This window comes from Meriones unguiculatus, chromosome 8, assembly GCF_030254825.1.
Source record: "Meriones unguiculatus strain TT.TT164.6M chromosome 8, Bangor_MerUng_6.1, whole genome shotgun sequence".
Classification (NCBI taxonomy): domain Eukaryota; kingdom Metazoa; phylum Chordata; class Mammalia; order Rodentia; family Muridae; genus Meriones; species Meriones unguiculatus.
Genome location: NC_083356.1, coordinates 24,805,218 through 24,829,737, shown reverse-complemented (window position 1 = coordinate 24,829,737; position 24,520 = coordinate 24,805,218). Strand labels below are relative to the sequence as shown.

Here is a 24,520-nt window from a genome sequence, read left to right as displayed (position 1 = left end):
GGCAAGGCCCGGGGCCCTGGGCAGCCTCCAGGTGCAGTGCCCTCCTTTGGGCAGCACCCTTTTTACTGCCCTGGGGCATGTCTCTACTTACATGTTATGAGGGGCTTCGGCATCAGATAGAGAGGCTGGTGCGGGAAAATGAGGAACTGAAGAAGCTGGTTCGGCTCATTAGGGAGAATCAGGAGCTCAAGTCTGCGATCAAGACTCAGGCAGGTGGCCTCTGCATCAGCGGGTTCACCAGCGGGCTTGGTGAGGCAGCAACAGGCCATTCCCAACACCAGGGTAACTATAAGAGGCCTGGGTATAAGGACAGTGGGGGTGGAAGGATGGGGCTGTGGTGAGGGAGGAAGAGGCAGTGTGCTGGGGTCTGAGGAAATTATGGAGGGAGGGCTTACCTAGTAAGAAACAGAGGACATTGGCCTCAACAGATGGAGGCAGAATGAAGACATAGGACCATTGTATGAAAGGGCAAAATGAGGCCCCACACCTACTCACCAGAGAGGAGCTTCCTCACCATGGTCCCCTCAACCTAATTTCCAAGGTGTCACAGTTGACTGAGAACTGCCCAGCTCTGGAATCCAAACGTTCTTTCTTCCCGAGCCCAACATGCTACCAACCCTCAACCAACACATCCCTGTCTTCCCTTTCCTTTCCCAATTCTCACCATTGACACAAGAATTTCCTCTCCATTATTCTCCAGTTAGAAACAGCCAGAAGCTGTTCATATCCAGAAGCTGAGGAGAGAAACCCAGGACCTAAAGCTCAGAGTTAGGATTTGTTAGTGTGTGACAGAAGCCCGGAGCTAGTCTGGAGCAGGGTGAGAGAAGGGGGCAAGCAAGGGAGTTTCAAGCATCCACAGAGATGCAGTTGAACTGATAAACCATGCTAAGCCAAGCTTATAGGGATGGGGTCAGAGGGAGGTGGCATTCAGACACCAAGAGATGACAGAGGCTACAAAGCTGAGTAACAGGAAGGAAGTGCTGAAAACAACGGAAAGCTGTGAGCAAAGAGTGGTCAGCATTGGAAATACCAGTGCGGGGGATCTTATGGGCATAGCAAGCTCCCAGGGAATGGCTGTAGACACCATGGCTGACACAGGTTACCAAGGTGTATCCAAGTGAAGAAATGCTACCGTTACTGTATCCCTCTCCCTCCCTACACAGGTCTTCCTGTCCTAGAGGCTGTGTTCTAGCCTGTCCATGATTTTCCATGTGTGCTTACAAGCTTATCCATCCCTACAGTGACCTGCCCTCTGTCACAGACCTTCATCTTGCCCTCCCTGCTGGTTCCTCTCCTGTTCACGATTGGACGGAAGTAAAATCTCTCTTACATGAGAGGAGGGCTTTACTCTTGCCTGTTTAGACCTCTACAATTTGGCAAAGGGCCCCCCACCCCCAACAGTGCCGGTCTGCAAAGGTTATGAGTAACATCCTAATTGCCTTCTCCACCTCTGCACGGCATTCGGGAATAATAACCCTTCGCCAAGTCTCTCTTCCTGCATTCCCAAGCCAAGCTGGTTATCTACATCCTGACTCACATCAGTCACTGCAGCTCCCAGGCTCAGGCTTCAGGCTTCAAGCCCTGCTCCTCCGCCCTCAGGCACTCCACCTACTACACTACTCCAACACCTGACTACAAGTGAAGATAGCTCCAGCAGATGCCAGAGGCCTGATTAATCCCTGGAAATAGGCTCACCAGGGGTCGGGGGTGTAGCGCAGTTGGTAGAGTGCTTGCTTAACATGCATGAAGCCCTGGGTTTGATCCCTGCCTATAAAGCTGGGTATGATTACACAAGCCAATAGCAGGAAGATCAGAAGTCAAAGGTCATTCCCAGCTACATTAGCGATGTCAAGGCTGGCCTGGGTTACACAAGACACAGTCTCTAAAAGAAAAGAAAAGAGAGAGAGGTTCTTTCCAAACCAACTAGACTCTTTGAACTCAGACCTTTGTACTAAGAGGCTGAAGTCCTTCAGGGCGGAGCTCATTCCTGTGTCTTCCTCTCTACTCCTTACCCACTGGATTTCTTATGGTTAAGCCTGGCTGTAGTGGGCATGCTTTACTACCTTAGTCATGGTCATAAGCACAGGCGCACCTCCAGATTTATACGTTACAGCATTGATGGCTGAGATAGCAGAAAGGGTGACGAAAATAATATGCATAGGGGAGGGACGTTTAAGAAGTTCCATGATCTAATAAGCTACATTCTGGCTTCAGATTTTATTACTTTCTAAATTCTTTTAAATATGGATGTGTGTATGGGTTTGTATATGAGGGCATGCCCATGGCATGGCACATGTGTAGAGGTCAGAGACAATTTCAGGTGTTGGGTCTCATCTCTCATCTTGTTTTTTTGAGTCAGGGTTCCTCTTGTTTTTGCCACTGCTCTGTATGTTCTCGGCTACCCAGCCCATGGCTTAATGGGGATTCTCCAGGCTCCGCCTCTCATCTCATTAGGAATCTGCTTATAGACACATGCCACCATGTCCAGCTTGTACATGGATTTTGGTGATGCATTGGGGTCTTCATGCTTGATAGTAAGTGCTCATATTCACTGAGCCATCTTCCTGGTCCTTGTAATTCTGAGACAGGATTTCACTATACAGCCTAGGTTGGTCTTGAACTCAATATATAGCCCAGGTTGGCCTCAAAGTGGTTATCTTTCTACTTCAGCCTCTTCGGTGCTAGCATGACAGGTGCATACAAGCCTATCTGGCTTTTAGGTTTAAATCCTTGGGGCTGGAGAAATGGCTCAGTAGTTAAGAGCCTTGTGACCTTGGGAGGACCTGAGTTTGAACCCCGGCACCCACATGGCAGCTTACAATCATTTGTAACTCCAGTCCCCAACACTCTCTTCGGCATTCTTGGGCAGCACGCACGCACTCACCTAATGCACAAATTACATGCAAGCAAGACACCCATATACATGAAATAAAAAAAAATTTTTTTAAAGCCTTGGACTATTTTGGATCTTTATAAAGAAGAGAAGTTCAGACAGCTGGTAATGAAGGCAGAAGGCAACATTCTAAGGAGAAATCTCAGTGTGGACAAAGACCTGGTCCTAGCGTTACCGGGAGCGAGAAGTAGCTGAAAGTGATGTGTGAGAGAGAGTATGTGTGGTACCTAAGTACATAGAGTGATGAATGGATGTGCAGCACATGATATTGGTGTATGCAACTGAAGTACATGGAGAGCATGTACGTATGCTGGAAAATATGTGTGGAGAACATGCAAGAGCATGTGAGAACATTAGCATGTATACTTTGAGCGTGTCTGGTGAGTAAATATTCCCATACAGCTGTTAAAACGTGTGAGTTGCTGTATTACGTGGTGTGGAAGTTTGTGTTTTTGCTCTATATCTGGTAGTGTGCGTTGTTTGTGTTAGGGGTCAGTGAGACGTGAACAATCAGCTCGAGGGGTCAGTAGGGGTCAGACCACAACCCACTGTGACTGTTAAGGACTTGCTCCTAAACGCAATGCGCAGAAACTTGTGTGACATCTGTCAGGAAGTAGCCATGTTTGTGTCCAGGAAGATCACTTCAGTTTCTGGGAGAGGGTTGGGAGCAGCGCAATCGAGGCTGGGAGATAAATTACAAATAAGTTTTTATTCATTCTGGTGGGAAAGCATAGCACGAACGGCAAGTGGGCAGAAATCCATGCAAGTTCAGTAAGAAAAGTAACCCCTAACTGTTGGATGTAAGAGGTGATAAATAGCCAGGTATTGATGGCACACACCTTTCCTCTCCGCAGCCTCACTGAGAAAGGCTGACCAGAGAGGGGTAAAGAAAAACAAGAAAATGAAGATGGAAATAACAGGGCTAGTGGAGTGGCTCAGTGGGAAAGGATGCTTGCTGTCCAGCCTGATGAGTTCAATTCCTAGGCCGCACACTGTGATAGGAGAGAACTGACTTCCACAAATTGTCCTCTGACTTCCACACACATGCTGTGGTATGAGTGTGTGTACGTGTACAGACATGTAAGTGTAAAAATACCTTTTTTTCCCCCAAGACAGAGTTTCCATGTATATCCCTGGTTATCCTGAAACTTGCTCTGTAGACCAGGTTGGCCTTGAACTCTCAGAGGTCCGCCTGTCTCTGCTCCCCGAGTGCTGGGATTAAAGGTGTATGCCACTAGCACTTGGCAGAAAAACACTTTTTGAAAGACAGTGCAAAGAACAGATGATCATGACGTCTCGGTTCCAGAAGTTTTGAGATGTTATGGCTTTTCTCATTGCTCGTGGCAAGATCAACTTAGGGAAAAGGGGTTTGTTTTAGCTTGTGGCTTAAGAGGTTATTACCCATCACAGCAAAGATGAGAACCTGACTACCTCTAGTCACTTGTATTTGCAGAGAGAGATAAATGCTGGTGCTCAACTAACTTTTCTTTTTATCCCATCTTGAGACCCTGGCCCACGGGATAGTGCAACCCACAGTCAAGTCAGTGTTTATACCCTCAGTTAACCCCCTTTTGAAAGTCCTCACAGAAAAACTAAAAGTTATGCTGTCTTTTGTTGTCCGAGCTGATGTCAAACTTGCTATGCAGCTGAGAATGACTTTGAACTCCTGACACCCCGCCCCCACTTCTCAAATGCTAGGATTACAGATATGAAACACTATGTCCTCTAGGATGCTCTAGGAGTTTCTTAATCCAATCAAGTTTACTACAGAAATGAACTTCACAGGAGTGGGGGGCCTATGAGAGCTTGGTAGACAGAGCAGTAGCTAGAGAGAGGCAAGGAGTCCAGAGTTTCTTTTCAAGACGACAGCAACCCCAATTTGTTTAGATTTGGAAGGTACTAGGGGAGACAGTTTCAAAATGTACAAAATGAAAAGGGAACTCTTTGCGGGGGAGGGGTGGCTGGAAAGATGGCTCCCCAGTTAAGCACACTGGCTTCTCTTCTAGAGGTCCTGAGTTCAATTCCCAGCAACCACACGGTGGCTCACAGCCATCTAGAGTGGGATCTGATGCCCTTTTCTGGCATGCAGGTGGCTCACAGCCATCTAGAGTGGGATCTGATGCCCTTTTCATACATGCATAGAGAACACTCACGTACATAAAATAAATAAATAAATAAATCGCTTTAGGAAGAAAAAAAGAAAGAAAGAAAAGGGAACTTTGGGGGAAGTGTCTTCTACTGAAGGGACGAATGAAAAGAAGTGTAAGGGTGATGCTGGATGAGAAGGGAGCTGTGGGAACTTCAGACTCATTGACTCAATTTTCTCTGTAAGAATTTTTCAAGGGCAAGAGGAGAGCCAGGCATGTGGTGCATACCTTTAACCCCCAGCATTCTGGAGACAGAGGCAGGCATATCTCTGTAAACTTGAGAGGTTATCCTGGTCTACACAGTGAGTTCTAGGCCAGCCATGATTACACAGTGAAACCTTATTTAAAAAAACAAACAGGGCTGAAGAGGTGCCTCAGCGGTTAAAAGCACTGGTTTCTGTAGTAAAGTCTCTGAAATTCATGGTTTTAGGAGCCTATTTTTAGATTACAACCCCGTCCGTCCTAGCTCTGCTCTCTCAGTACTCAGATTTCCCACAATGCACTGTTCCATGGCATATCCCTGACCTAGGACCCTATTCCAGAGAACCTCCTGGCCTCAAGGCTCTCCCTCAGGACTTCTACTCTTTAAGATTCTCCCCAAGGACTCCGCTCCTCCTATCACAAATTCTTCCCTTCCTTCTGGGCTCTCTCCTCCCCTCAGGGCACGCCCCCCTCAGGACCCTCCTCCCCTCAGGATTAACCTCCCTTCAGGACCCTCCTCCCTCAGAACCCTCCTTCCCTCAGGATCCTCTTCCCTTCAGGACCCTCCCGCCTCAGGATCAACCGCCCTCAGGACCCTCCTCCCCTCAGGTCCCTCCTCCCTCAGGACGCTCCTCCCTCAGGACCCTCCTCCCCTCAGGTCCCTCCTCCCCTCAGGACCCTCTTCCCGTCAGAACCCTCCTCCCTTTGGACTCCTCCGGTTAGGGGCCCCCTTCCCTTAGGTCTCTCTCCACTGAGGACCTTCCTCACAGCCACCGTCCTTGGTCTTTCCTTGCCCTCTTCACAACCCTCCACCTCTCTGGAAAACCCTATTTGAAATCTCAGCTAGGCCTGGCCTCCCCTCAATCCTCCCTCCTCTCACACGCTAGCCCGCCTCAGGGCTCTCTTCCCCTCAGGACACGCCCCCACCCTCGTTGTGACCCCTGGGTGTCCCTCTAGTCTAGCCCTCCGAGCCCAGCCCTGCTATGGGCCTGACTGTTCTGGGCTGGAGAGAGCCACGGCAAGGTGGCTGGTCCATAGGCCCAGAGATGGAGCTCCCGGGGAGGGTGAATGTGAGAAATATCAGGTCTGCAGCATGAGGTTTGGGAAGGCTAGCAGCAGTTCATAGAGTTATACAGGGCAGTCGTCATAAATCCTAAGCCGTTTGCTTTCCTTTTTAACCCCGTTGGCCGATGTAATAAACGTACCTTTCCTAATTCTAGATGATTAAGATAAATATGCATCCGGGGCTGAATAGACGGCTCAGTGGTTAAGTGCATTGGCTGCTCTTCCAGACGTTTTGAGTTCAATTCCCAGCAACCGCATGGTGGCTCTATTAATGGGACCTGATGCTCTCTTCTTCTGTTATGCAGGCATACATCCAAATAGAGCACTCATGTACATAAGTAGATCTAAAATTAAAAAAAAAAAAAAAGATAAAAATGGACCCAGTGAATCTGAAATCCTCTTTTTCTTTTCTTTTTCTTCTGAGACAGTGTTTCTCTGTGTGGCTGTCCTGGACTCACTTTGTAGACCAGCCTGGCCTCAGACTCACAGAGATCTGCCTGCCTCGGTTTCCCAGAGTACTGGGATCACAGGCGTGCGTCACGACGACCAGCAGGAATCTGAAATTTCTAATTTCTATAAAGCTCTAGCCCAGTATCTGAATCTAGCAAGCTTTTGAATCCACAAATCGTGGTCAACTAAATGTAAAACTCTAACCATGGCTTGTACCGTTGTCATTAGGTGTAGGGATGAAATGTCCTGAAGGTGGGCTTCATTCCTATTGGGTGGGAGAAAAAATGATGCCCTGCCCTCTTACTTCAGTTCCCCAAACTCAAGCTTTTCTACCCCAGGCTGCTGCTGACCTCACTGATCCTGATTAAGGACAAACCCAATGGAATGTTATGTCTGTACCAGGCCTTCCAGCGTGAGCAGGATTTGTGCACCTGCGGTGTTGTAGGGGCACTTTCTGAGCCGTAAATGTTACCCTAAAGGCCTGCCGCCCCATGCATCCTTTCTACAATCATTTTATAAAGACAGAATTCACTTACCACACAGTTCGAACTTCTAAAGTATACAAAGCATATCCCTATGTGTGTACAAACATCGACACAAACAACTTTAGAACACTCTCGTCCCTAAGAAGCAAGTTCAGTCCTTCGGCAAGGCCACTCCACCCTCCATGCCCTTCCGTCTCTTTGATGAGGTCACCTGCTTCACACATTCCGTCAGGTGCCCATCTGTGCAACTTGCTTCTTTCGCTCAGTAACGTTTTCAAGGTTTATCTGTGTTATGGGGTTTATGACCGAATGACCTTTTGTTTATTCACCAGTTTGCAGGCACTTAGGTTGGAGTTGTTCCGTCTTTTCAGCTTTTATAAACAGTGCTGCTACAAGCATTTATGTACAAGTTGGGGGTGGTGGTGGAAGGGAGTACTGGAAATTGAATGCAGGGTCTCAAGTGTACTAAGCAAGTTATGCCCCTGGCCCTTTGTGCAAGTAGTTTTGTATAGGTATGCATCTTTCTTTGTTTTGTTTTGCTTGATCTATTCATCTACTCACAAGACAAAAGAAGCAGAAACCAAAACCAAAACACAAACTGCATTTAAAAGGAGCCTTCTGTCTTTTTTTTTTTTTTTAATTACGCTTATTTATTTGGAGGGCCGTACGTGTGGAAGTCAAAGACTAAACTGTGAGAGTCAGTTCTATCCTCCCACCGTGTGGGCGCCAGGAACTGGACTCAGATCATAATGCTTGGCTGCAAGCACTTTTACCTTTTCAGAGCTATCTTGTTGGCCCTAAGAATTTATTTTTCTAGCTGGCATTTGAAATAAATAGCTAACAAGTTATCTCAAAGATCTTGGTGTAGTTTCTTTTACTCTGGAATCCTCATGAGACTATTTAAATGTTCCTTATTTCTTTGTTTGTTTGTTTATTTACATGTACAAATGTTTTGCCTGAATATATGTTATGTGTACCACAAGCATGTTTGGTGCCCTTGGAAGTCAGACGAGGGTTTAGGATCCCCTGGATTGCCATGAGCCACCATGTGGGTGCTTGCAATCTGCAAGAGTGGAAAATGCTCTTAAGCGCTGAGCCTCTCTCCTGCTCTGAGACTTTGTTTCTTGGAACTCAGCCGGGAGCACCAGTCATTATATTCCCAAAGGCAGAAGTATTAACCTTTTTCTGGTCATTCTGGTTTAAACGCAAATAGACAAATCATTTTTTAAAATATCATTTTAACTCATTACTATTTGTTCTATTCCTCTTTTTTAAAGAAATATTTGCTTAAATACATACATTTTTGTATTACATATATATTGTGTCTGTCTAGGAGAGGGCATGGCATACATATGGAGGTCAGAAAAAACCCCCACAGATATTAAGTATTGTTAATTTCATTTACTAACATTTTATTGTATTTTATTAATATTTTATTATATTCTTGCAGTTCATTGCATCCCTCAGTACTGATTCTTGTTTGAATAGATGTCTGACTCTTTATTTTATTTCCTCTGTCAGTTCTTTCAGAAAGTCTACTTAGAAAGTGATTATCAAAGAGCCCTTGATTTTAGATGGCGGTAGGGGGTAGGGGAGGGGTGGAGGCAGGTTGAGCATTGGTGGCACACACCTTTAGTCCCTGCACTCGCACTAGGAAGGCAGAGACAGGTGGATCTCTGTGAGTTCAAATCCAGCCTGTTCTACAAAGTGAGTTCGAGGACAGCCAAGGCTACACAGAGAAACCCTGTCTTGCAAACAACAGAAAGGAAGAAAAGAAAGAAAAGAAAAGAAAGGAAAGGAAAGGAAAGGAAAGGAAAGAGGAAGGAAGGAAGGAAGGAAGGAAGGAAGGAAGGAAGGAAGGAAGGAAGGAAGAGAAATCGTTTAATTTGGCTTACAGATCCAAAGGGTTAGAGTCCATGATGGTGGAGCAAAGACAGAGTCAGGAGCACCTGAGGTTTCACGTCTCAAACAGCAAGCAAAAGGCAGAGAGCACACTGAGAATGGTGCAGGTCTTTTGAAACCTGAAAGCCTGTCCCCAGTGACACACTTCTTCCAACAGGGCCACACTTAATCCTTCCCAAAAGTTCCACCAACTGGGAACCAAACGCTCAAACATATGTGCCCGTGGAGCCCAGTCTCATTCAAAGCATCACAAGACCTTTTAAATATCCCTTGTAGATGCACCAAGACCTTATAGAAATCTCACAAGATGAGCATAGCCCCGATGTGGCATAGCAGTAACAGATAGCAGGTGCTCAGTTCTGGGGGAAAGGGATATGGCTCATTTGTTTGTTTGTTTTGGCTTTGGTTTTTTGAGACAAGATTTCTCTGTGTAACAGAGCCTTGGCTGTCCTGGACTCACTTTGTAGACCAGGCTGGCCTCAAACTCCCAGAGATTATGCCTGCCTCTGCCTCCCTAGTGCTGGCATTAAAGGTGTGCTCCACCATGCCACGCGGGCATGGCTCTTTTATTCAGGGTCCTCTTCCCATATGCTCCTCACATCTTCCTCTGCCACTTGACAGCCCTTCTGGCCCAGTGGGGCTGCCTCATGTTGGTGTCTCCTGTTTGGCCACAGAGACTACCCTTGTTCTACTGGTTTTGGATGACTTTCACACTAAAGTGACAGCTTGAGCAGTCACAACAGAAGCCATGTGGCTTGGTCACTTTCAGGAAGTTCTTGCCAATCCATGACTTTGTAAACACATAGGTAGAGACGGTTTCCGAGGTCTTCAAATCATGAGAGGCTGGATTATGGCAGTTTATATATATATTTTTTTCTGTATCTCCATTCTTTCCCTATAATAATCATGTAGTGCTTTATAATAATAATAAAATGGAATTTTTCAAGGGCTACTGTGTAGCACAGCAATAGACTATCATACATCCTTGATGCCCTGGGTTCAATTACCAGCACCACACACACACACACACACAAAATTAAGCTCATATTCAGGGCTAGAGAGATAACGCAGAGGTTCAGATCACAGACTGCTCTGGCAGAGGGCCTAAGTTTGGTTCCTTACCCATACCGCGAGGCTCACAACCACCTGTAACTTCAGTTCCAGAGCATCTGAGGCCTCTGATATCATGGGTACCTGCACACACACACACACACACACACACACACACAAATAAAATGTTTTTATTTATTTGTTTTGAAACAGGGTTTCTCTGTGTAGCCCTGGATGTCCTGGAATTTGCTCTGTAGACTAGGCTGGCCTGGAATTCAGATTGACCTGCCCTGCCTCCCAGTGTTGGGATTAAAGTTGTGTCCCACTAAGCCAGGCTATGAAAATCTTTTTAAAAGAGTAGATTCCAAAGTGTTTTTTAAAATGAGTTGTTTTTTTTAAAGATGTATTTATTTTTATTTTATGTGCAGAACTGTTTTGCCTTCATATATGTATCTGTGCACCAAATACACGCGGTGCCCACAGAATCCAGAAGGGGAGGGACATTGTATCCCTTGGAACTGGAATTATAGACAGTTGTGAGACACCATTTGAGTACTGGGAATTGTACCCATGTCCTCTGGAAGAACAGCCAGTGCTCTTAACCACTGAGCCATCAACCCAGCCCAGCAAAATCAAAAGTTTTGTTTTGGTTTTCATTACACGGTTGTAAAAACTATCTTGCACTCTGCCCCTTGTAGCAACTTGTCTCCAGTGGATTTCCCTCCCAAAAGTCATTAAGGGAAGTCTGCTCCAGGAGCCAAGAAGAATAGGATCTCAGCTCCATGCCAGTTCAGGAGTCCAAGAATAGCCAGCAATGATTCTGGGCCTCTCTGAGTCTTTGCTATGTCCAGTTAGCCTTCAAAAACCTGCATCCCTACTCAGGTAGACTATGTGTGGCCTTAGGCCACATGAGGTCCTGTTTTATTGACACTCTGGCCATTGCAGGTCCTACCCAGGGGTCCGAGTTATACCTCTTCGAGGTTGAGGCCAGGCTCTCTCCTCCTAGCAAAAAGCAGAGAGCCAAGTTAGCTGTCTGGGAATCCAACCACTAGGAGGCGCTCTTCTCCTGGTTGTGGGCTTGACAGCTCAGTGGAGTGACATAGGCAAAGCAGAGGCTGGAACATCCCGTGGCTTGAAGGGCAAGCGGTCAGGTAAGAGTCTGGGAGTTCTGACTAGAGTGTTAGGGCTGAGAACAGCAAGCCTTGGAGGCTGAGAGAAAAGAGGGCAGACACGCTCTAAAGTGGCACAGAGTGCTCCTCTGGCTGCCCCATAGATGCCCTTAGGCGAGGTATCATCATCCAGACCACCTAAGAAACAGTGCTCAGAGGGCAGGTGAAACTAGCCAGCTCAGCACACAGACAGCTATCTCGGCCGGGCATGCTCCTGAGGGCCTCCCTCTTGCTTCTAATGGGGCTTCCTTGGGGTCTTAGTTCTCTTTCTGTATCCACAGGAATACTCCTGTCCCCATCCCCGGCAGCGGCAAAGGAGCCGGGCATAGAAGACGTGGGAATGGTGGCGCTGGCCCCCCTGGCTGACATGCTGAACGGCCCACAGCTCGGTCCTGCAGCAGGCTCCCTTGCGAACCCTCTGGCTGCCCCTTACAACCCACTGCTGACTGGCCAAATGCCCATGTCTCAGAACAATCAGTTTGCCGGCGTGGTGCCATGCCCCCTGACCAGCTCCATTGCACTCTCCGCAGGGGCCAACCTGGCCAATTCTCTGGGCTTACCCTCCACTGGACCCCTGAACACTCATTTGACTAGTCCCATAGCTATGCCTCCTGGGACCACTCTGGCAAGCTCACTGGGCCTGGCCTCAGCCGGCTCCCTGATGACAAGCAGCAGGCTGGCAGCCCCCATGGCTGTGTCCCAGGGCAGTCCCCTCACGACTCCCATGGAGGGCGCAGCGGCAGTGTCCCTGAACAGCACCCTGCTCTCCTCCACAGCTGCCCCTCTAGGTGTTTCTCAGAACACAGTGCCCAACCCCATGAACAATCTAGGGCTGTCAGGTGCCCAAAGGGTAAGGCTGTCAGAGCCAACCCGAGGAAGCCTCTCTGGAGCCTCAGCCTCTGCAGGGCCAGCAGCCGCCACCAAAGGTAATTGGTAGAGGGTAGGGCAGCAGGGCATCCTGAGTAGGCCGATTCCTGCTCCCATCCTGCCTCTAACCTCTCCTCTCATTTCCACTCCTCTACATCACCAGTCACCGGTGAGCACCCTCAGCCGACCCAGGACACAGATCCCCTCAACATGTTTATGGGTGCATCCTTCCAGACCTCCAACCCCATGAACATTATGGCCACACCCAATGCCACAGCATATTTTGCCAACTTGGATACTCGGACTCAGACTATTTCCCAGGGACAAATGATCCTCAATTCTGTCCCAAGCTCCCCAATAGGCTCCCCTGCCCCCAACGCTACCCCAATACCTATGGCCCAAGCTCCTGGAAACTATTCCCCTTTAAGATCCACACGCTCCAACTCCCCCTCCAGGGTCCACCAATCCCCTACCCGCCCTGTGCACAATCCCCATTCTTCTCCACGTAACCCCCACTCCCCAGCCCGCACCCCATCCTCTCTGGCTTCAGTCAATGACATCCGGGGTTCACGCACCTCGGAACAGTCTCGGAAGAGTATCCTGGAGATAGAGCGGAAGATGGCCCACCGAAAGTCTAGCAAGTTCCCTGACTGTCCCCGAGGTCAGTAACACCACAGAGGCTCAACGTGGGTCTGGTGCCATCTCCCCCGTTACACACCTGAACTGCTACCAGTAGCCCTACCACTTCCTCACCTCATTGCTCAGCTGAGGCCCTCTGTCATCCCCAGACTCAAAGCAACTAGCCTGGGAGAGGCTAGTGGGGGAGATCGCCTTCCAGCTAGACCGAAGAATCCTGTCCAGCATCTTCCCAGAGCGTGTGCGTCTCTATGGCTTCACTGTCTCCAACATTCCAGAGAAGATCATCCAGGTGTGTGGCTATCCATCTCCTGCACAGTGCCAGAGGGGCCTTCAGGGCTGGGGCAGAAACCTCAGCGCTGAAGGACCAGGCGTTTAAGGGGGCTCTGAGACAACAGGGAACCCAGGGCTCAGTGCAGGCAGCTGGCAACGGAAACCCATGATCCAAGCTCTCCAAACTCTCCTCCAGTGGGCAGGTGACATTCCTTCTCTGCCTCCTAGAGGACCTTTGGGATGGGAAGCACTAACCCCAGGGCCTGAAGCAGCAAACCTAAAGATTTCTATTGCCCTTTGCCTCCCCGGTCCCCAGTGCTCACTGGAAACTAGAGGGAACACAAATCCTAGCGCTGGGAAGGTGGCAACATTCGTTGCCAAAAGGCCTCACTCTCAGTCTAATGTGTGCTCAGTCTAACCTGTTCTCCGGCACGGCCACGAAGGCTTTCCCCACGGACAAAGGGGAGTTAGATATTAAAAACAAACAGCAAAACTGGAGTGTGTCACTGTACCCCTGTGTCTAATTGGTGTAGACAGCACTGAAAAGGGGGAAAGGGCCAGGGGTATGCACTTGGCTGGATACTCAGAAGTTTGTTCAGAATTGTGCCATGGGAAACAGTGGCGAGGTTCCTGGGGCCTATCCTTGCTTATTGGCCATCTGGGGGCTTCTCTTGGAGGAGGGGGAAATGGCTTCCCAGTGTTGCCAGCTGCTTATTCTCTTAGGCCATCTTTGTGTATAAATTATACACACTTGCTAGCTGTGTAAGAATGACTTTTGATTACACAGGACACTTCTGAGCTTGCCTTCTCATTGGCAAAGTGTCCTTTAATTAGATGCCTTTTTTTTCCCCTTTTAAAGCAGGCTCTCACTGTGTAACCCTGAATGGCCTGGAACACTTTGTAACTAACCAGGCTGGCCTTGAACTCGCAGAGCTCTGCCTGCTTCTGCCTCACAGGTGCTGGGATTAAAGGCATATACCATCATGCCTAGTTTAGATGCCTAATGTTAATGTGTTAAAAACTATCAGTCTTTGCTCTGTTGTTTGTACTGTCTCAGTTAAGAAGTCTTTCCCTAACTGGTTGGTTGGTGGTGGCACACGTCTTTACACCCAGCACTCAGACGGCAGAGGCAGATGTATCTGTGAGTTGAAGGCCAGCCTGGTCTACAGAATGAGTCCCAGGATAATGAGGGCTACACAGAGAAATCCTGTCTCAGGGGGAAAAAAGAAAAGAAAAAAGTCTTTCCCTAGCAGAAATGCCTGAAAGTATTTTTATTCCATAATCAACGTTTTCTCTTAAGGATTTAAAATTTGAGTTTTTAAAAATCTTCAAGATGCGTATTTATTTTACTGTGGGTATGCATGTACGGGGAGTTGTCCATGGAGGCCAGATCTCAGTTGTGAGCTACCTGGAGCAGGTGCTGAGAACCAAATTCTGGACCTCTGGAAGAGCAGCAAGTGCTCTTAACCGCTGAGCCATCTTTCCAGGCCCTAAAGTTTTGTTTTTGTTTTTCGTTTGTTTGTTTGTTTCTGTTTTGAACCTTTGACTTCCGTAAGTGATCGTGGTAGAAGTTATAAGGTGGGGAACGTCCTCTCTCAAGCATGAGAACACCTGACTGCCTCCAGAGACCACCAGGACACTGGGCGCCCACTGCATTGGGGCGAGAGGGGCAGCCCCTGGGACTAAGAGACAACAAGGAAAATGACAAGGAAACAGAGGGCTGTGTGGATATGATGGCAGCAGGAAATGGGCCTTTTTTTTTTTTTTTTGAGGGGCACAGCCTACCTATGGAGATCTCACAGGAGTTCACTTCACTACTGGGGCAGCCAGTGCAGCCTCTCAGAGCTCAGAGCTGCCAGGGAAAAAAGGATGCCCAGTGCCTGCCAGTATCCCTCACGGATTTGCATCTATGAGGGTTGTCTGCTCAGGCCCCAGCCTCCTCCTCCATCCCCTACCCTCGGTTACCTCTCAGATCCACATTAGGCATAAACTGCACCCGAACACAAACACACCTGTTTTCACAGAGAGATCCTTTATTAAGCAGGGAAGAAAAGTTAAAGTAGTTGCTTTTTGACTCAGGCGGAAAAACAGCAGCAAAATGACATTACCGGTGTAATTTTTGTTTTGTTTTAGAGACAGGGTTTCTCTGTGTAGTAGCCTTGGCTGTCCCCGGACTCACTTTGTAGACCAGCCTGACCTCAAACTCAACAGATCTGCCTGTCTCTGCCTCCCTGACGGCTGGGATTAAACGCAGGCACCACCACTCCCAGCTGCAGGTATAAGTTTCAAGAAGAGAGAAAGGGGAGGGTCTGTGTTCAATGGGCTAAGATCCGGTGGCATGTTTTAGCCGTGCGTTTGAATCAGGTGATTGCTGGACTTCAATGCTCTGATAGCCGGATCTTTGTAGTCAGCCTCAGGAAGAGTAATTGGCCAAAGAAAGGAATAGACCTTGGTGGTTAGCTTTAGGAGTGTAATCTAATGGTGTTTAGCGAGGTAGACGGAATGGGGGAGAAGGGCGAAGCCTGCCGAAGACATTCTCACCGTGCTGGAGCTGGGCCAGAGTCCCTTCACATTTACACTATGAAAGGACAGCGATGTTCCTGGATGTCAGTGGACAGTCATCAGCCAAGAAAGCCAACCAAAAAGGGCCTGGTGACAGAGCAACGGAGACCACAAGATGCCAAGGGGTAGCTGGCATTATAAAGAAGGGCTTGGGCTATCACTCAGGTTGAGGAGCACTTGACTGACATGCTGAAGCCCTGGATTTTATCCCAGCACCCGAGCCAGGCTCCTCCTCGTTCTCTTGTATTGTCTCAGATCTTTCTTTTTCTGCTTGTTTGAGGATATGGCCATCAAGTTCCAGAGAGAAAGAGAGAGAGAGAAAGGCCCAAATTTTAAGTTTATGGATGGATTAAACGGATAATTTCTAGATTACACACTTTTTGAAACAGGGTCACATGTAGCCAAGGCTGGCCTTAAATTCACTCTGTAGTCAAGGATGACCTTAAAACTTCTGATCCTCCTGCCTCTGCCTCCAAGTACTGGGGTTAGAGGCGTGTCCCACCATGCCTGGACCTCTCATCGAAATGTGCTTGCCATTTCCGCCCTAGAGCCTCCGGCATCTCTTTCAGTCTGGTTTCACTTCCATCAGCAGTGTTCGAGACACTCTCCTTCCTCTTGAGGAGAGCGCCGCTGAAACCCAGCTGCAAAGTGGCCTTCTGGAGCCGGGCGGACACCCAGCCATATCCCTCTGTGGAGCCTTCCAGGTCAACTAGTGTGCTCACATTTGGAAACCATAAATTTACCTCCTGGCTTTGAGGGTATCCACCCACCTGGCTGGGCCTTTGGGTTGAGTTGTACCTGCGTCTGATTCCACTTTTGACCAAACTTTTATTTCCCCTTTTCAATACCCCAGGATTTCCTATACCCCAGGATCAGAGTGGTTAGAATGACTAAATTCTACCCAGACCTGCTGCAGAGGTTTAGTGGGTTGAAACTTTAATGGAGATTTTTGATTGATGAGGACCCTGACTTCCCGATAAAGCTGGCTGTCTTTTTTATGAGATCATGCAGTTACACTATCTTTCGGTTTGGGTTGGCTTTTTTGTTAGTTTTTTTTTTTTTTTTGGGGGGGGGATGTTTTTGTTTTGTCTTTCTCATTGGGTACCCCTGGCTGGCCTCAGGCTTGCAGTATAGCTCAGGCTGGCCTAACCACTTACAGTGTGCTCCTTCAGCCTCTGCCTTCTGATTACACAGATTACAGGCACATATCCCTATGTTCGGTACCATTGTGTCTTTTCTTTTTCTAAGTTTTATCTGTATTTTTACGTATGGGGCAGCGGTGGTGGTGGTGGTGGCAGATGTACATGAGTTTAAGTGCCTGAAGAGGCCAGAGGTATTTTATCTTCAGGAGCTCGAGCTACAGGTAGTTGTGAACTACCGCACAACATAGATGCCGGGAGCTGAACTTTGGTCCTCAGCAACAACAGTATGTGCTTTTAATGGCTGAGCCATCTCTCTAGCCCAGTTACACTGGGCTTCTAAACCTGACTGAAAGTTTATCATTTTAAAGCCAACTAAAAGTGCTCGTGGCACCCCCAGTTCTTCCTACCCAGTTTTGAGGAACTTTGTGGAAGATGTTTGAGGTGCCTTTCTTCTTAGCGCCCTAATTCTAGGGGCCTCGAGTTCAACCTTGTCCGTGTGAGAGTGACTAGAGCCACATAATGGTGGGAAGTAGTGCCTTGACTCCCACTCGATGGTCCCCTGAGGATGATTTCACTTTCACATGCTGATTCGGGATCCAAACTACCTTCAGGACCCAACACGTCTTGGGCATCTAATGGCCTATATGTCATCTTTATTTTTGTAACAGTCATACTGTTTTTCTAGGCAGCTATTTATGATATTTTTTTGTCTTGACATGCAACTGAAGTAAGCCTCATACCTATGGCACTCCCTGAGGATGCCCAGCTTCTGTGTCCTTTTATTTTTGTGTATTTTGGTGGTTGAGACAAGTTCTTGTTAAGCAGCCTAGCTGGCCTGGAACCAAGACTAGTCTCAAAACTTGCTGCGGTTCACCCCCCCTCCTCCTCCTGAAGGTTGGGGTGACAGGTATGCGCTGTGCCTAGAGAACAAGTGAACAAATTATTTCTGAGACAAAGCCTTGATTTCTATGCATCTCTTCTTGACCTCATACTATGCAGCCAAGACCATGTAACCTGTCTAATGTCTCTCTAGTGCTATAATCATAGGCACGAGCCATGACATCCACCTGTTCTTTTAATGTTTAAGATATTGGGCTGGAGAGATGGTTCCATGCCTAAGCGCAGGTACTGCCCTTCCAGAGGACCTAAGTTCAATTCTCAGAATCCATATCTGGTGACTCATAACCACCTATAACTCCTACTCCAAGGGCTTCCAAAACCCCCGGCCTATGTGGGACCCTGCATTCATGGGCACATACCCCCACACTGACACATACATATAATTAAAAGTAGTAAGAAATATTTTATTATCTTTTAAATTAAGAAATATTAACTATATCTCACAAATATTGACAGATGAAACTTGATACATAAAAGCCATAAAAACCTGTGTAGTTCAGCTGGTACAGCACTTGCCTGGCGATACTACATAGACCAGATGTGGTGCTACAAGCCTTCCATCCCAGAACATAGAATGCACAAGTTGGAGGAGCAGGACCTCAGTGTGTCACACAAGTTCATAACAAGTTCAGGGTCAGCCTCGGCCACATGAGAGTCTGTCTCCAAAGGGGGGGAACTAAACAAGAATGAAATATGAAATTAAACCTCTTAATGGAGTGTCATATATGATGACACAGAGACACAGGTTACATATACCTTTCTACTGAGATCTTTTCACTTTTCTTTTTAAAAATGTGTGTGTGTGTGCGCGTGCGCGTGCGCGTGTATCTGTGTGTCTGAGTGCAGGCACCCTTGAGGTTACAGGTCAGATTCCCCTGGAGCTGGAGCTGGAAGTTATGAGCCACCCTGACATGGGTGCTGGGAACCAAACTCAAATCCATTCTTCTTCTTCCTTCTCCTCCTCCTCCTCATCTTCTCCATCATCTTCCTCTGAACTTGGTGTCACACCCAGGGCCTTGTGTAAAGGCCAGGGTTCTACCAAATCTCAGTTCTTTCCTCCTCACAGATTACGGTGGCTTCGTCTTTTTGCAAAGTCAAGAACACTAGTCTCCTCACCGTGCTCCCTCCTACCCGACAGTTTTGCCTTCTGAGGCAAATCATCCTGTGTGCTAGGTTGCAGACAACAACTGACTTATTAGATACGATTAGATAGATTTATTAGATTAGATAAGATAGGATAAGAAAACATTATAGTATTAATTAAGGTCCTCAGCTCCAGGAAGGACACAAAATGGGGTTTGCTATACTGCCCAGGAAAACACCAAAACACCAAGGGACTCTCCCAGTGAACATACCATGGGTGCCAGTCCCAAGACAAGCAGATAGATGCCCAGCCTGGTGTCCCCAGTTGAGCACAGCTGTCCCCAACGAGCACTCCCCAGAGACCTGCCCACCTTCCATGGGCGGGTGCCTCCTCCCATATGGAAGCCACTTGCTCGGTAGAAACGTAGGTACCTTGACTACAGGGGGTGTTGGGAAAGGTGGTGTTCAGGGAGACCTCTGTCCTGTTGGAACGTGCCTGTTGCTCTGGGTTAAGAGCTTTCCATTTGCTCTTGGGAGAGGGTGCAGCCTCTGGGGTCAGGCCACCTGGATGGATGAGGAGCTCCCTGTTTCCACCCTGGAGGCCATACTCCCTGTCCTCTATCCCCGATGGCTTTGTGCTAAACCCTTATGTCTGGTGGACGGAACAAACAATGGGATAGCTGTCTCTAGAAGCTTTGGGAAGTCCCTGGGCCTGCCTGAATTATTATTTTTGTGTGCCTTGACCTCAGGCTCAGCCCTCTGGACCCCTCGGGCACCACACAGCTTCTCTTCCCTTGGCCTCCTCTTAGCAACCTTTTAACCATTTCCTTCCCTCAGCCTCCCTTGCCCCTGTTCTTCCTGCCTGCCTGGGAGCCAGAGTAGTGTGGGAGGTCCCTGATGGCCACTCTCCCAACAGGCCTCCGTAAACCTCAGTAACCACAAGCTGGATGAGGACCTGTGCCACACCCTCACGCAGCGCTACGTGAACATCATGAACAGGCTTCAGAGTCTGGGCTACAACGGAAGGGTGCATCCTGCGCTGACGGAACAGCTGGTGAATGCGTATGGCATTTTGCGGGAGCGGCCTGAGCTGGCAGCATCTGAAGGTGGCTCCTACACGGTGGACTTCTTGCAGCGTGTGCTGGTGGAGACTGTGCACCCCAGCATGCTCACTGATGCCCTCCTGCTGCTCTCCTGCCTCAACCAGCTGTCCCACGATGACGGCAAGCCCATGTTCATCTGGTAACACCAGTGCTGGCTGGCCCAGGCTCATGTCCCCCTGCAGGCCATTGCACATGGCCATTAAAGTTTCCCACAGACGCTAGTCACCGGGCCCATGCCACACCTTCCTGCTCCCGTGGGGTGCCTCACCAGGTGCCTTCAGTCTTGACAGCCCTGAAGGGCTGCCTTCACATCACAGCCCCCTGGACAGACAGACCAACTAGATCAAGGCCCAGACTCTGTCTTTCTGAAGGGATTGAATGGGAGGCCCCACGTTCCCTCACGTTCTGGGAGGTGGCATAACTTAAGAGCAAAAAGAGGTGAAGGAATGGCACAGAAACTCAGAGGAAGGCCCCTGTGCTAAGCAGAGCAAGGGGATGGAGGTGGGGCTTCTGGGACCTTGGGAACAGCACAGGAGAGGACAGCAAGCCAGGCGACACCTCATCCAAACCTGGGCAGGGGAGCCAGGGAGCTGGCAGCCCCTTGCAAAGATGTCCAAGGTCTGGGAGGATCGTGGGTCTTATCTAAGCACGGGGGATTCAGAGCTGGCCAGAGAATAAAGAACATTGGTTGGAGTTGGAGAAGCAGGACCGGGTGGAGAGAGGAAGGGACCGGGGCTCATAGGAAGTGCTGGAATCATTGTGTAGACTGGAAGAACACAGACCAAAACGGGGTCGTTTCCTCAGGGCAGTGTGGAAAAGCCCACACTTTTGTACAGCAACTTGGTACAGGTGCCTGGGCAGTGAGAAGAAGGAAAAGAATAAAAGAGCCAGGAACCTAGAGAACTAGTGCCTGCCAGTCAAGAAACAGAAGAGCCTTGGTGTCTGAATTTAAACAAGAATCCATCAGTACCAATAAAAATTCCAGGAAGAGAGAGGTGTGGGGTGTGCTGGAGTCCTTCAGCGGGGATACCCTCAGAGCTTGTCCCCTTCTGCCTTGACCACCCAGGTCATTAGTAGCTGCCTCATCAAAAGTGTCTCCACAGCAGCCTGGGTTGAAGATAGGTAGACGGGCAGCTTAAAGAGATACATCAGGATGGATGCTAGCTTACAGCTGGAATCATGGAGGCAGCCTCCTAAGGGGAGCAGAGAAAAGTCTATGAAGGTCAAGGGACAATATAAGAACCTCCAGTCGAGCTGGGCAGTGGTGGCACACACCCTTAATGCCAGCACTTGGGAGGCGGAGGCTGGTGAATCTCTTCGAGTTCAAGGCTAGCCTGGTCTACAGAGCGAGTTCCAGGACAGCCAGGGCCTCACAGAGAAACCCTGTCTCAAAAAAAGATAAAAAAATAAAAGCCGACAAAACCCCCGAAGTCTGTTAGAGGGCTCACAAACGGGGAGCTTCTTTTACCTGTGTGGGAACGCTGCCTCAAACCGTAGGCGAAAAGGTCCCTTATCCTGGCTCGGAGTTCCTTAGTCACAGCCTTTGCAGGTCATCTGGTGTTGTCTTTGCACTCGGGCGCCGAGCACCCGTTTGAGAGTCTGCGGGGCACCGACAGGCTGAGGAGCTAGATTGTAAAGTTCGTTGGAGGGGTGGGGAAGGCTAGGAAAAAGGCGGGGCTCCAACGTTTCCAAGCCCTAAGTGGCGCAAAGGAGGAGCTTGGGCGGTGTTGTGAAGCTCCGGTCCTTTCTTCCCCCCCACCCAACGGCTACAAAAGTTCTGGGTGGGTGGGGCCAATGTCCAGCACTCAGGCTCGCGGGGCACAGGGCGCTACCTGTACGCACAGTGCGTGCCACTTGGTCTTAACCTCCTGCAGCTCGTGTGGACTCTTAAGGATTCAACTCTCACGCTGGAAACCTATGAGTACCCCAGACGTTTCGCAGCGAAGGAGCCCTGTGCGCCATGAATCTTCACCGGACTGGCCCCCGACACCCGACTGGCCCCCGACACCCGACGCCCTGAGGCCTTCACCCTTCCGGCACCCCGTGCTGCAAGCCCTCTACAGCTTATCTCGTATGCTGCTCTTCCCGGCCTATTGGTCTCTGGACCAGCTGCTAGGCTGCTGGGCACCGACGGTGCAACCCAGCAGCTTAGGTTGGCTCAAAACCCTAGCAGGAAGTGGGGCGGCGTTGCTATCGCTGGTGGTAGTCGGCCTACCCATGGCTCTGTTCGGCTTGGTGCTCTGGCTGCCCCTGCAGGTCTGGCGCCGCCCCTTCTGCTATCAGCCTCCTCCGGCATACTGGGTGTGGCCACAGCCCTGGCACCCGCCTGCTGAGCGCGTGCGCTGCTTTGTCTTTCTCACTGCTAACCTGTGCCTGCTCCCTGACGGGCTGGCACGCTTCAGCAACCTGTCGCACAGCCAGCAGCGTGCGGAGGCCATTGGCGCCGTATTGCTAGGTAGCCTTCAAAAGTCAGAGTATGGGGTTACCGGGTGCAGCCAGCCGCTGCCCGAGGGGCCTGACGGTGTGCTGAGGGCCACAATACCTATGGATTTGGACTTCGTGTGCCTCCAGGAAGTCTTCGACCTCCGCGCAGCTCGTCGTCTTGTGCACATCCTGGTGCCAAACCTGGGCCCGGTTCTTTACGATGTGGGCACGTTTGGCTTGGTGTCTGGGCCGTACATCAAGCTACTGGGCAGTGGGCTCCTGCTGGCCTCGCGCTACCCGCTGCTGCGTGCTACCTTCCGTTGCTTTCCTAACGCTCGTCGCGAGGACGCCATGGCCTCCAAAGGTCTATTATCTGCCCAGGTACTAACCCAGGATGCAGTGAGCCCTAGCACGGAGAGGGTGAGCAGTGGGTTTAACCAGCAAGGGAAACTGCAGCTGTGGGGCGGTGTTGCAGGCGCAGCTAGGCATCCTGGACGGGCGCCGCATCGTGGGATACCTTCACTGTACACACTTGCAGGCACCCCGTGGTGAGCCCTGCAAGGGGGTGGGGGTTGTTGGAATGTGGGCGGCCCCTCTTCCCTCCTTAGAAGGTCCCAAACCTCGCCAACACCTTCGTTCCTCTGTCTCAGTGTTCTGTGCCCCAGACATCCCAAGAAACGCCTGGGTGGGTTTACTGATCAGGACCTGCGTGCTGTCTTGCATTCCCCATCCTGGGCTAAGCCAACCCCGCCCCCCTTTTTAGAGGATGGGCATATTCGCTGCAAACAGATGGCCCTGCTCCTGGAATGGGCTGAGGAGTTTGAGGCTGAGAGCCTCCAGAGCGGTGAGACCGTAGCCTTCAGCGTCGTCCTGGGAGATCTCAATTTCGACAACTCCTCACAGGGTGAGAAGCCGGGGCAGGTGGAGCCAAGAGACCCAGCTCTGCCTGCTTAGACTCGGTTCTCCTCCACAGTTCACACCAAGGAGCAGGGGCATAAACTCTTCAGGAGTTTCCAGGATCCCTGTCGGCTGGGCACCTGCAAGGAGCAGCCCTGGGCCTTGGGTACTGCTGCTGTGGAGGCGGGGAGAGCTGGTGGCGGCGTGCCCCTCACCAAGGCTGCCTGCCATTGATTCCGCTCTCCCTGGACTCCACAGGGACAATCTTGAGAACTTCCATGCTGCACCACTCCATTGCCAGCTCCCCAGAGATGCTCCGGGAGTAAGTGGCATCCCTGAGCCCAGGCACTGCTGGGGAGCCCAGCCAGGAGAAACTGCCCTATCCTCAGTCATGCTGTCCCTCTCCTAGGGCCCTGGAGGAGGAAAAAGGGCGACGCCTCTACCTGGCAGGAGCCCCTAATAGAAGGCGCTCAGGTACATCCTGGAAGGGCCGGCGTCTGGACTATATCATCTATCGGGGAATGCCCGGGAGTCCCCTGAGTCCGGTAAGTGCCTGAGCTCGGGGGATGGGGCTTGCTCAAACTGAAAGCGGCTCTCAACTTGATTTCCGCCCCTGCCTCCCTCCCTCCCCCCCCCCCCCCCGCAGGAGGTGGAGCAGGTGATCTTCAGTACTGCCCTGGCGGGGCTCACAGACCACTTGGCTGTGGGCCTGAAGCTTCAGGTTGTGTGCTCCTGAGAGCACAGACAAGGGGGGATGACTATCGAGCGAGAGACCGCCACGAGAAGCCAGGACCAATAACCGTGTGACTCAACAGATCTTTATTGTGGGGCACTCACACGGCTTCCTGGGCGCGGCGGTACTCATACACACTGCCCCGCTCAAGGAAGGCCGGAAAGAGCGGGGGCGAGCCTGGTGGGGGCGCCGGGTCCTCTGGGTCTCCGTAGCCCCCGCCGCCAGGCGTGTGAAGGCAGAAAACGTCCTGTGAAGAGCAGGTTCAACACACGTGTGGGCCTTGTCCCCGTAGGACACAATCAGGGTGGTACCCTATTTCCGTTAGGGAAGCCAAATTAAATTTTTATCTCTATTTAACCACACAGGTTGCGTCTCTTACCCCAGGGTACACGGTCACAGATGTCTTCCCGCCCAAATTCACCGTGCGCCCGTCCTTTCTGATTAGGAGGTTTAAGCCACGCTCACCAGGCTCTCCCCCTATGGGAGGAGAAAGCAAGGAGCTGTGTGGGTCGAGGGAGGGAGAGGGAGGGAGATGGGG

The 24,520-nt window shown here is 50.1% G+C and overlaps 3 protein-coding genes and 1 long non-coding RNA gene across 9 annotated transcripts in view; 2 read left to right on the top strand and 2 right to left on the bottom strand.

Moving 5' to 3' along the window:
* Positions 1–77: 77 nt before the first annotated feature.
* Spatc1 (spermatogenesis and centriole associated 1) lies at positions 78–20,149 on the top strand. Its single transcript, XM_060389222.1, has 5 exons — positions 78–282; positions 11,644–12,288; positions 12,393–12,890; positions 13,018–13,157; positions 19,742–20,149. Exons 1-5 carry the CDS (start codon positions 78–80, stop codon positions 20,069–20,071), a joined length of 1,818 nt encoding a protein of 605 aa, XP_060245205.1. The 3' UTR covers positions 20,072–20,149.
* Positions 18,126–21,661, bottom strand: LOC132655811 (uncharacterized). The gene is made up of 2 exons (XR_009593678.1): positions 21,397–21,661; positions 18,126–18,418 (listed from the first exon to the last, which is right to left on the bottom strand). It is a non-coding gene; the product is annotated as an uncharacterized LOC132655811 (long non-coding RNA).
* LOC110562104 (sphingomyelin phosphodiesterase 5) lies at positions 21,660–24,339 on the top strand. Its single transcript, XM_021658784.2, has 7 exons — positions 21,660–22,733; positions 22,828–22,900; positions 23,116–23,256; positions 23,326–23,415; positions 23,508–23,571; positions 23,659–23,794; positions 23,896–24,339. Exons 1-7 carry the CDS (start codon positions 21,723–21,725, stop codon positions 23,983–23,985), a joined length of 1,605 nt encoding a protein of 534 aa, XP_021514459.1. The 5' UTR covers positions 21,660–21,722; the 3' UTR covers positions 23,986–24,339.
* The window catches only part of Oplah (5-oxoprolinase, ATP-hydrolysing), a 35,480-nt gene continuing 35,011 nt past the window's right edge, over positions 24,052–24,520 (bottom strand). For all 6 annotated transcript variants that reach the window (XM_060389219.1, XM_060389217.1, XM_021658733.2 and 3 more), the window contains 2 exons: positions 24,362–24,459; positions 24,052–24,229 (listed from right to left, as the gene is read on the bottom strand). In XM_060389219.1, the coding sequence (XP_060245202.1) occupies positions 24,083–24,229; positions 24,362–24,459 (245 nt within the window). In that variant the 3' untranslated portion in view covers positions 24,052–24,082. The remainder of the gene's footprint in view (positions 24,230–24,361; positions 24,460–24,520) is intronic.

Coding starts and splice junctions, on each gene's coding strand:
- Spatc1 (XM_060389222.1), top strand. CDS start 78: ATGTCTCTACTTACATGTTATGAGGGGCTTCGGCATCAGATAGAGAGG. Junction 12,289..12,392: donor GCCAGCAGCCGCCACCAAAG/GTAATTGGTAGA, acceptor CTACATCACCAG/TCACCGGTGAGCACCCTCAG. Junction 12,891..13,017: donor GTTCCCTGACTGTCCCCGAG/GTCAGTAACACC, acceptor TGTCATCCCCAG/ACTCAAAGCAACTAGCCTGG.
- LOC110562104 (XM_021658784.2), top strand. CDS start 21,723: ATGTCCAGCACTCAGGCTCGCGGGGCACAGGGCGCTACCTGTACGCAC. Junction 22,901..23,115: donor ACACTTGCAGGCACCCCGTG/GTGAGCCCTGCA, acceptor CCCCCTTTTTAG/AGGATGGGCATATTCGCTGC. Junction 23,795..23,895: donor CCGGGAGTCCCCTGAGTCCG/GTAAGTGCCTGA, acceptor CCCCCCCCGCAG/GAGGTGGAGCAGGTGATCTT.